General features: G+C 42.4%; 1 protein-coding gene across 1 annotated transcript in view; it reads left to right on the top strand.

Annotated features, from left to right (window-relative positions):
- The window catches only part of ELF5 (E74 like ETS transcription factor 5), a 97492-nt gene extending 88140 nt beyond the window's left edge, over positions 1–9352 (top strand). The window contains exons 4-8 of the mRNA XM_074955266.1: positions 1228–1461; positions 5086–5136; positions 6597–6665; positions 7812–8007; positions 8593–9352. Coding sequence (XP_074811367.1) covers positions 1228–1461; positions 5086–5136; positions 6597–6665; positions 7812–8007; positions 8593–8689 — 647 coding nt within the window. The 3' untranslated portion in view covers positions 8690–9352. The remainder of the gene's footprint in view (positions 1–1227; positions 1462–5085; positions 5137–6596; positions 6666–7811; positions 8008–8592) is intronic.
- The last annotated feature ends 2713 nt before the right edge of the window (positions 9353–12065 follow it).

Here is a 12065-nt window from a genome sequence, read left to right as displayed (position 1 = left end):
CAGTTTCCCTCTAGTATCTGCTTTGCAGGTACAAAGCCTCCTATTACAGTTAGCTACAGATGTTCTCTGTTAGCTCAAGTGGTAGAGATCTGTGTTTACATCTAAAGATACAGTATTCAAATCCCAGCTCCCCTGTATATGTGATCTATATAGTAATAATGTCTGTTGACTACAGCGTGTGCCTTTGTTACACTGCTCCTACTTTCAGCATCAGAGCTAGTTTTTAAAAAAAACTACTCTACAAACAAATCACAGAAAAATAATGGTCAGATTTTATGATAAAATAATAGCAACAAGATTTTCCCACTAACTCTTTTGCTGATTGAGAAACTTTTTCACATTTGTTGAAAAAATGTTGACACTTTTGACTGAAATATTTTTAGACTAAAATTTGCCTAACCGTTCAACTAGCATCTTTCTCTTTCCTTTATCTGTCAGAGATGCTTCCCTAAAAAGAACTTTGCCGGGAACTACACATTGCACCATCTAGTGGCAGTCTCTAATATAACAAATTAAAAAAAGGTTCACAAAACCCTAACACTTACTATGTACTTCAGGATGAATTGCATGATGATAACTTGCTGGGTATAGCTGTGAAAACAAGCATTTCCCTTAGTAATAAACTTACAATATTTACCTACCTGCCAGGGGTATTGTTAGGTTTCTTTAAGGCTTGTAGTGTGCTTTGAGACATCTCTCAAGTGACTCAGCCTCTCATTATGAGAAACATTGCTCATTTTTATTGCAAAATGTACTATGCGCCAGAGAAATTTGGTGTCCCTTCACTTTTATTGTTGACAATTTATTTACATCAGAAGGAAATAACCATGAAATTTAGGCGAGAAAGAGAGTTATTCATGCTAAGGGATTTGATCCCACAGTATTTTAATTATCCTGCATTGATATTTTTTGTGCCTCTCACTTTGGGTCAGTGTTTCATCTTGTGTATCACACTTGGGGTGTGATAGATTGAGAGGAATGTGCTTTTGAGATCCTCCTACAATAATGTTCTACATAATAATTAATAATAATACCTTAGGTGCAAAAGGCTGTAATACTAGGCATCAAAACATAAGTAGACAATATTAAAAAGAATAATTGAGGAAGCTTGTGCTTTTACTAGAATAAGGTACAGGAATGACTCTTGTTTGGAACATGCTTATTGGAAAGAATTTCAGAATGTAAGTATTTCAGCTTCATTTCTCTCTCCTGCTGAATCTCTTGCAGTCGGCGATTCTTGCTGGACATCTATTCACCCGGAATACTGGAGTAAACACAATGTCTGTGAGTGGCTGCAGTTTTGCTGTGACCAATACAAGTTAGACGCCAACTGCATCTCCTTTTCCCACTTTAATATTAATGGCTTACAGCTGTGTAACATGACCCAGGAGGAGTTCACAGATGCTGCCGGCGTTTGTGGCGAATACCTTTATTTCATCTTACAGAACATCAGGATACATGGTTAGTGTTTCAGAGATTGAATGCAAAACAAAAAATGCTTCAAATTTTGTGTGAACTTTATGCTAGTGGAAGGTGCTTGCCTGACAGCCCTGGGACTAAAGTCCCTTATTTATTCACAGAAGAGGCAAAGCACATCTGGTGTCTAGATACTACAATGATCAGCAGATTAGAAATGCAACAGATAGAAGATAGCATAGGCAACAAGGTTACTGGCTTCCCAGCTGTGCCCCCTCAATGTCACTCAAGCCTGACTTGACAGGTTCAGCTGTAGGAGTAAGACCATAGTTCAGACTCCATGGCCCCTTCAGTCCTTGGCTTCTCCACTGAGACTGTCCTGGATGCAAAATGTGGTGTTTTAGCTCAGATAGAACTGGACTGAGCCCACCAAACTGGACTAAGCCCCTTTAACATAGACCAACCCAATATACTGCTACTGTGTTCCTCTCAAAACATCAGAGGTTGCACTGTTTATCTGATGGTGGGCATGATGTTTTGTTTGGCACATGCTATCAGTATAATGTGTAATACAAATATGAGACCCTCATTAATATGCTTGCCATTATTCTCAAATACAATCAATTTTCTTTACTGATTTTCCACCTCATTTTTTGCTTCCTAAAAGATTAAAAGATTTATTGCTGCTTAAGTGAATTTAGGCTCATAAACTTCTAAACTATTGCCTGTCTGGCATAACTGAAGGAAAGTGAAATTTCTTCTACAGCTATCCTTTATTTTAGATTCCAGGAGATTAATAGGATGGTTCTGTAGGGTTCAGATCTGATGATAATTTAGACGGCTGACTTTTCGTTGACCAGGACAGGGAGACTTAGCAAGTCTACTCCAGTGCCACACTATTTTTCCCATCTCCAGATGGATTATACATTGTTGGGTAATTATTTATAGAGTTAGACCCAATCCTGCAATGCATTCCAGCTGCTTTGTGCCTCTCAGTGATTCATGGCTTTCCTAAAGCTGGCTTACCTGGCTACTTCAGGATTCTCCTGGTCTAGGAGAATTGTTGAGTGGTGTCGAGTTGTCATAGGGCTGCTGGCAACTGATGTAGTAGGTATGTCCATGGCAAAAAGGGGCATGGCCTAAGCATCCCTCCACTCTAGCAATACCTGGCTGCTAGAACAGCCCCTGGAGGGCCATGAGTGACTGACATTGCAGGCCTTTCCCTGCAATTGCTCCTTACTGCTGGGAGCCACTGTGGCTCCAGGCCCAGGAACTGAGAGCAGGTAGTGCGTTCCATGTTCCCCACATTCACCTCCCAGAGGAGAAGAGAAAACAGCTTGACTCCAATGCAGACAGGTGATGAGCAGACGGAGGACAGGGCGCACAAGGAATGGGCTAGGAGCAGAGGTCAGGGACAGGTTGGGGGCAATACACATGAGGGGGACACGGACAGGCTGAGGGGGAGAAGAAGAATTGGGGATGAGTTGGTGAAGGGACATGCTAGGAGTTGATGCTCCGAGGATGAATCAGGGTTGTGCAGTAAATGAGGCTGCTGTCCACAGGAACCCTGTCATACTGGTTGCAGAAGTTAGAATGTGGTGAATGAGACGGGACTGCAGGAGAAAAAATGGTCTTGTGTTTTTAGGCAGTCGACTGCTGCTATGGAATATTGGCTTTTATCCCTGCCATAGAATTCCTATGTGCTGCTGGGCAAGTCACTTGGGAGGAGACTTTCAAAAGCATCTAAAGGATTTAGGAATACACATCCCATTGAGCACCACAGGAAAACCGATGAGGAAATTAACAGTTCTGTACAAAGTGCAGGTGTTGAACTAAGTTCCCTCTAAACTGTGCGGCTGCACAGCAACCTATTAAGCGCCACAGAGGCGCTCAGGGCTGCGGCAGGGAGAGATTCCTCTCCCACAGAACCAGACCCAATCCAAACCAGCCATGGGCCTGCCGTGGCATCTCTCCCACAGCCCCAACCCAGCCTGGGCCGGACTTGCTGCGCAGCGCCTCGTGCAGCCGAAACGCACGTTTCCAAGCCCCGCTCTTGCCAAGGCTCTGACACAGCGGCAGCAGTGCGACTCAAACGCACCGTGCATGAAACAGGAGGCGCGGCGCTTTGCCATTATGCCCTGCGCAGCAGCTAAGCATGCTCCCCTGGCTCACCCAGACAATAGCCACGGAGTCTCCTAATGCGGAGCGAGCGCTGGGCGCACCCTGGGCCGCAGCGCGTTGGGGCCGGGGGAAGGGTGCCTCTCCCACAGCCGGTCTGGCCCAGGCTGGGTTGGGGCCATGGGAGAGGCACCCCTCCCACCCAGCCCAGGTACTGCTGCAGGGAGAGAGAGTTGGGGGGAGTCTTCTCTTCCCATCGCAGCCAAGGCAGCCTGCACACCAAACCCCTCATCCCCGGCCCCACCCCAGAGCCCGCACCCCCCAGCCGGAGCCCTCACCCCCTCCCTCCACACCCCAACCCTCTGCCCCAGCCCTGAGCCCCTCATCCCCAGCAGCACCCCAAAACCCTTACCCCGAGCCGGAGCCCTTACCCCCCACCCCAACCCTCTGCCCCAGCCCTGAGCCCCCTCCCACACTCTGAACCCCTCAGCCCCAACCCCACCACATGAATTTTGTTATGTGCACCTATATGGAGGCATGTGTCACCCATCACCTCCATATTGGTGCACATAACAAAATTCATTCCACACATGTGTGGGAAAAATTAGAGGGAACACTGGTGTTGAATGGTGTGCAGTAAATAAGGCCTGTGATGAAAAATGATGAGAAATTCCTAAATAGCTGCTTATTCAGTGTGCATCATCCATCCTGTGCACTGAATTAGGTTGGGGTCCTGTAGAAAAAAACCCATATGTGATTATGCAATTAAAGGCCTTATCATAATGCATATGCACAAAGAGGCCAAATTATGGTTATACAGGCAACCTTAACTTTGGCATTGCCTAAACTGAGTGCCGGATTTTGCAACCTGAATTTTCTTTCACTGAAGGGGTCTTTGGTATGTAATACATTTATTTAATAGTCTGAGCACTCTTGCTGCTGTACAGAGATGCTGCTGCGCTATGGAGTTTGCTACAAGAGAGGATCTCTGCTTGAAGTAGTGGAGGGAGAAGTGAAGAAATGGGCTTTTAAGGCGAGATCTGATGAAGGAAGAGGAACTAATCTAAGTGTATAGGACAATAAGGAAAATGGCAAAAGTGAGAGCTGGAGAAAGATACAAAGGGATCAGGTAGACAGGAAGCATGGCACAAACCAAAAAGAGCACAGCGGGGCCATTAAGAGGTAATGAGAGCAGAGAAGCATGCTGAAGTAGGTGATACCTGTTTAGGGCCTTGAAGACAAGGATGAGGAGGTTGAACTTGATATGGGAAGTAAGAGGAAGCCAGTGAAGGGATCTGAAGATAGTCGTGACAAGGTCAGAGAAGTGGGCTGGAAAGCTGATCTTTAGCAGCAGGCTTCGCATAGACAGGAGACTAATCTTCCTTGTTGCAATTTATATGTTTCTATATTCTCTGCTGTGAGTTTATATCCAGACATTCTAATATAGTGGGGAAAGGGCTCTAGCTGTGCCTTAAGGTTCAATGTAAAGTCATTCTGCACAGTGTGTGACGAGAGAATTAAACACTGGATTGCATGTTTTCCTCCCCATAGGCATTTCCTTTTTTAATGACATTGAAGATACCCAGCCAACTATCAAAGATTGTAAGTAACCTTGTTTTGTACATGCAAAGCTCTATTCACTAGGAAAGATGTGGTGTGTTCTATGATTAGCAATACTTCCAGAGGCAGCAGTTCAAGGGATTTTTACAAGTGAGAAAATACTCCAAAAATTGTCTCCACTTGAATGCTTTAAATTAAAGACTCTTGTGGTGGGTGGGGAAAGACTGATGAGGTTCCCAACATCGGCTCCTTTTTCTCCTTTCCCCTAAGGACCTAGTGCTATCACTGAGGCAGAGTCCCTGGGTATGCCTGGGCTTACTCGTGTTCTGCCTGGCTATAGGCAGTGTGGAAAACCCTCTGACACAGGATCACATGTTTCAAGGCAGTACAGAGTGCACTGAACAAATGACCAGAGGTGCCAAATGTCACTCCAGGAAGTGGGTAGGGAAGCACACTGGTGCATTGTCCTGCGATCACATGGTGATGGTGATGTGGCATTGTCTCGTATGTAATTCTAGTTAATGCCATTTGGGCTGGCAGCAGGATCTGAATTCCAGAATTTCAGCACGAAAAGAATGAGTGTCTTTTTCAACTCAAGACTAAGAACTCTCACAAGAGGCTGCAGCAAACTCAGAAACCCCGGGGGATCAGCCCTTCAAAAGGAACATCTAACACACACACACACACACTGAAGAGTGGGTTGCACAATAATGCAAAGTTCTGACCCCAGGCATCATAAAATGTTTCCCACCTTGATTATTTTGTAGCTCTCTGCTACTCCATTCAGGGAAGTGGCTTTCCAGGTTTTCTTTGTTTTAGTACCACTGCTACAGAGAGAGCCCCAATACTCACCTTGAAGAACTTGTTATCTGTGTGCAAGGCAGGACAGATCTGCTGATTTGTAGAAGTTGCAGAACTAGTGGTGTTAATCAGCCTTTGAGATCCCTCCTTCAGTCCCCCCTTCTGACCAGCTCTGCTTATGTCACGGCAATATCATGACAGGCCCCCTTTCTCTAATTGGGTGATATGGCTTGCATCTCTGCAGTGTTGTTGCCAAATCTCACATTCCTCTATTGCTGTAGCACTTTGGCCATATGAACCCTCAACCACAGTGTAGGCTGAGTGCTAAGCCAGGAAAGTCCCAGGTTTCACATCACAGATGTATATGCAGTTGTTGAAGACAGCCCTAAATTCCCTAAAACCAAATTATCCAGACATACTTTAGATGATATGTAAAATGGTTTCATTCTTTTTTTTTCTTTGTGGTGCTTGTCTCTGTCAAATTGTTCCACTGCAAGTTAATTATTCACTTTGGTTTATCTTTATGATAAAGCTGTTTATTTTTTATTAAAAGATAACTTTAACAACAGATCACATCCCCAGTTTGACTCAATGTTGCATGACATTTGAGTAGGTGAACACATTGCCCTTTTGACCACATTATCACCAGATTCTAATTCCTCCTCCTTCACGTGTCATGTTATTTTGTAATTCTGTTCCAGACAATGATAAGGCATGCCTGAGAACAGGGGGCATGAAGAGTCAAGAATGTCACAGCCGTGGTAGAACAAGTAGGTATATATTTGAAATGCAGAACTTGTGCTTGAAAGATTACGAGACGTATAAAGCCCTGGTTTCAAATGCTTGTCACAAAGGGGTGAATCACTTAGTGATACCCCAGATGAGCAAAACATAAAGAAGTGGTTGGTACAGTGTTGCCATCTCTCACAATTGTAGCATGAGTCTCTTTACATGGGTGCTTGCCTGGAATCAAAAGAATCTCAGCTTTCATTTTATTAAAAAAGTGAGCTTCTAGCCTTCAGAGTTGTGGAGAGAAGCTGGAAAACGAAAACTGAGTGTAACCTAAAGGCTCAAAATCCAGGAGGCAAATAAACAAACCCAAATGAATTATTTAAAAAAAAAAACCTCAGGATTTTTTTGAAGCCACTCATGATTTTGGAAGGCCTGGCTGAAGATTTCTGAATGCTTGAGGTTGGTAATATTGGGTTTGCAGCTTCACCATTTGCCTGATTCCTGGAACATTGCTTACTCAGAATCTCCTTAAGCATGACACATGCATGCACACACGGTAACCAGGTGTGTCCACTTTCTTAGGAGGTTCTTGTCCCTTCCAGAGCATTTGGAACTCAGGCAAGCCTCAGGCTTAAATTGTAGCACCCCAGAGAAATCTCCCTGTGTGGGGAAGTTTGCTCACCTGCTGCGAATGCTGTAAATGTTCATGGATAAAGGGGAATTTGATCACAGCTGTTAATCCAGAACCTTTTACCTGCACTAAATTCATGTCAAACCTTTTGAAATTAATCTAAAGATGGGCTTTAAAAACAATCCCCAAATCCAGCTGTCCTTTATTAGGGAGTTCCATTACTATTCTGTGGAAATCCATACTGATTCCTGGAGGCTAAACCTGTCAAGGATGCAACTTCATCCCAACTTTTTAAAGGACAAAAATTCAAAATTTTACTGGGGTAAAAGACAGATTCTAGAATTAGTTCCTTTTCAAGGTCAGTCTGCAGCAGATAATTTGATTCTGCTTACAGATAAGCAATGCACTTGATTTTGTAAGCAAAATGGATTCCAGATATAAGTGGTTAAAGATCTTGAGCACAGTCTGACAAACCTGCTGTACTGATTATTTCTATGGTTATAGTACTGCGTCTGTGAAAGTCTGTTAATCTTCTGTCCTTTTCCTGCTGAAGGCCTGCAGAGTTCTCACTTGTGGGAATTTGTAAGAGACCTTCTCCTGTCTCCAGAAGAAAATTGTGGCATTCTCGATTGGGAGGATAGAGAACAAGGCATCTTTCGGGTTGTTAAGTCAGAAGCCCTGGCAAAGATGTGGGGACAAAGAAAGCGAAACGACAGAATGACATATGAAAAACTGAGCAGAGCTCTCCGGTGCGTTAGTAGGTGAAAATGCCACCACATTACTCATAGTGTGTTATATGAGTCCATTTCACACAATTATATTGATTGCATAGCTTTTTAGCATATTATCCAAAGGTCATCAGACAGAATCATGGCTCTTTTGGTTACAGATAAGATTACAGGGCCAGATTGTCGCCTGGTATAAATCAGCATAACTCCATGGAAGGCAGTGGAGCTATTCTGACTTACATGGGCTGAGAATTTGGCCCATGGCTTGTAATGTGACACTATCTACCTTTCCTTTGCTTTGGCAATAATTCTATTGCTTTGACAATAATCCTAGCAGTTCATTCTGAATTGTGGTCATCTTAGAAGCAAAAACACACATGCAATGTTTGTTTTAAAAGGAGCAAATTTCACCCTTCATGAAGTCTGGGAAAGCTTTAAACTCTATAATGCAAGCTGATCTGGGGGTGTGAAAATATCCATTTAACAGAAAGAAAGGATTGCTGTTTGATGGAAAACATCAGATTGACTGCTCTGTTATGTTCCTATCGTGTATTACTTGGGAACAATTCCTTTAAAGTAAATATCACTTCTGTTTTGTTACTGCAGGTATTATTATAAAACTGGAATTTTGGAACGCATAGACAGAAGGCTAGTGTACAAGTTTGGAAAGAACGCCCATGGGTGGCAGGAGAACAAGCTATGAACTAACTGTCCCATTCATCAGACTGATTATGCAATCTGCAATATATTGTCTGACTGCAGTAGACATTTGAGAGAAGGAATTTTTCTCCTGCATCTCTCCTCTACTCCAGTCTGGAGCTGACAACTGTTTCTGAGAGACTGGCCAGAGCAACACATGACAGCACATGAATGGGGTGGCTCTTCCCCACTATATACTTTGTAACCAGCATTAGCTCATGCATAGCTCTTATGAAAATAACACTTGTGATGAAGCTCAAGGTTTTGTTGAGAGGAATTGTTTTTATCTGTGGCACCTCTTCCTATGCCAACAAGGGCTATCTTTTGTTGTTGCCTATCAGCTCTCAGTATGAAATTCTTGCTTCCTGCTGACATTTAAAAGAAGTGGGTGAGGATTTTGTGCGTGTGTGTGTGTGTGTTCGCGTGCATGAGCAATAAGGTTGTTAAATATTTTACAGAACATATGGACTTTTTTTCCTTCCCTTGGTTAGAAAGTCAGTATTTTGGTTCATTTAGAGACAGTATCATTGTGGTCAGCCTGTGTTCCAAGGGTCCAATTCTCAGGTCTGCTACACTCCTTGGTGGTGGAAGATCTGGCCAGATGAGAGTCCCCCCCATATATCCACAGAATTAATCTGTCCAATCAAGCCAGTCATCCATAAGAAAAACAGGGTTTTAAGCACTAATCTGATTTCCTCACTTAGGTACTAATTTGACTTCTGCGAATGTATTTTGCAGATTTTACTGTACATACTATGAACGGTTCATTGCAAGTTTTGAATAACTATTATTTGTGTTATGTTAATTAGTTGTGATCGATCACATGGTATTAATTCTGTTCCTTGACTGGATTGGCATAACTCTTACTGCAAGCACTTTGGTGCAACTATTTATCTATGAACTAAAAATTGACTTTCCACAAACACTTACATGGGAATTTGAACTTTTCTTTCTATGAACCTCCATGAAAGTGAAACTCCAGTGCTTGGGGAAAGTAAGCCTGAAAGGGAGCAAGCATCATTAGAACAGTTGCAAATGAATATTTGTTGAAAACTGTATAAAAAATTCACCCAAATCTCTACAGAGAATGGCTGAGAACTTCAAAGCAGTCTACAGCACAGAGCCACACATCTTTTATTAAAGTTAATGTGTAGCTAAATGCCCTTGACTGCTCAGATTTCAACCAATGTGTACATTTGTTAGAGTAGAAGGTAGTATCTGAACAATTCAATGATATTTTTGAAAGCTTCATAGATGTACTATAGTTTAATAAAAATATTGCCCTTTCCACCTCAAGGGCTCAGGAATCCCCTTTTAGTACTACCTCAGGTGGCATTTTGAGGGTATAAATGAGGTTCTGTCTTGTTTTCAAATGAGTCGCTCTTCTGTGTGTTTCTCTGTGGAACCTGAATGTAGTGCTGTGTGTTATCATTACTTTCCCTTTCACACATGAGTCTGTTTCTTTTTTACTGGTAACAATTGTTCCTTTTGTTCATAAAGACTTGGGTGGTGGTCCTATTAGTCAGGATTAGCCAACTAAGTAAGCACCAAGCTAAATGCTGCAATGCTGTTTAGGTTGGTGCTGTGCTCAGGATCCTGGGAAGTCAATGGGGAGCAGTATGGATTCAGTTGACTGTAGCAGGCATTGGAGATGCGCTTCTTGGGCTTGACCCCTGCTACAGGATGCAAGATCAAGCCCTAAGGGTCACAAGAGAAATTCCTCTCACTTTGTTTCCCAGCTTCCTTCAGAAATTGTATATCTTTGTGAATGGATTCCTGTTGTTGCAGTTATTCAAAGTAGCTTTTATTTTTATTTGGTTAATGGCTATGTACGTTTTGAGTAGGCGGGATAAGCCCTTCAGAGAGACAGATAGGGTATGTATCAAAGTGGTATCAGAAAGTTTGAGTGCTGCCAGTTACTGCTGCTGCCCATCACTTAGCAAGTGAGAGCACTTTGCAGAAATAGAATATCATCATGGTGTATTCATGGCCATGACAAGGGCATTAAACCTAGATTCTAAAAAACCCTCATTTTAGGACCAAAAAACCAATATGCAGCTGAAGGTTGAACATTTTTAAATGCAATCTAAATTTTACAAATATTTAACACAATGAAAATATTATGATCAGGCTTCCTGGCCAATGCTAATACAAGCAGAGTTTTCTACATCTTCACAAGTGGCAGAAACAGCTCAGGCATTTTCTAGTCGGGCACCGTTAAGTCATCCCTGGCAGAATCTATTCAGAAGTACTGTATAATCCTCATTTCCATTAGACTAGCACCAGCGAAGAAAAATCAGCGAGATCAGAAGCACTGAAGTGCAGTATGGAGTAAGAAGCACAGATGTGAAATTTTACTGTAAATGTGTTTTTAAAATGTGAATTACTGTAAAATATCTATTTTTGGACGGTGTATCTTTTCCAACTATTGTAGTTTGTAAACAATGAATGAAATATTTAATATGTAAGATATGTGGCTTTGTTAGTTTTTTGGTTGGGGGTTGGGTTTTTTTGGTAACTCATGTCAATGGTGTACAGCATGCCCATAAACCTCTATTAGCTGAAACAAATATTTAACAAACCTAGGCAAGCCATGCCAGAGATACTGCTGTAGACCAAGGTGCCCTTCAATTGCTTTTGCAATTCAATTTATGATTTGAAGACTGTGGCTGAACTACAACCCTAGATTACGTTACAAGCACATGTAGCAAGAGCCTGAGACAGACATTTGAATAGTCCATTTATGGTGCCCATTAGGGCATTACGCTTTGCCGTTCAACTATAGCACATACATGTTAGTAAAAGACCGACAAATGTTCTAAGACAGAGGTAGTCTATTATTTCTTTTGTCAAGGTCCACATTTTCTTGGTCAAGGTTCAGACTCCAGAGAAAATAATTAAAAAAATAACAATAATGATAAGTAAATAAAAAGATTTCGGGGTCCATTCAAAAGCATCTGGTGGACAAGATTTGGCCCGCAGTCCACCTATTGACTACCCCTGTTCTAAGTTGTACCTTAGTAATGTTTACTCAAGCTCCATATTCACTGGGGTTGGCTCTCATGCACCCCATAGGCATATACAGTGGGCAGGGCTGTTGCTCCATCGAGGGTGGTAAGTCTATGTTTACGTTCGATAGCAGTACCACAGTACAGCTACTGTACAGGAGTGCTGCTTCATGAAATTACCTCACTTGCTGAACAAACATCTGAGCGAGTAAAACACTCTAAAGCTTGTCTACCCTCAAACAGTTTCTAAAATTTCAAGTGAATTAGACTTTTTTTTAATCATGCAGAATTGATTAATCAGAGAGTCAGGTACGTACTGCCATTTGAGATGCACGTTAAGGTTATATCGTTAACTGGTATGCTGAACACACA

Source organism: Natator depressus, chromosome 6 (genome assembly GCF_965152275.1).
Source record: "Natator depressus isolate rNatDep1 chromosome 6, rNatDep2.hap1, whole genome shotgun sequence".
NCBI classification, from domain to species: domain Eukaryota; kingdom Metazoa; phylum Chordata; order Testudines; family Cheloniidae; genus Natator; species Natator depressus.
This window is presented reverse-complemented; position numbering and strand designations above follow the sequence as displayed.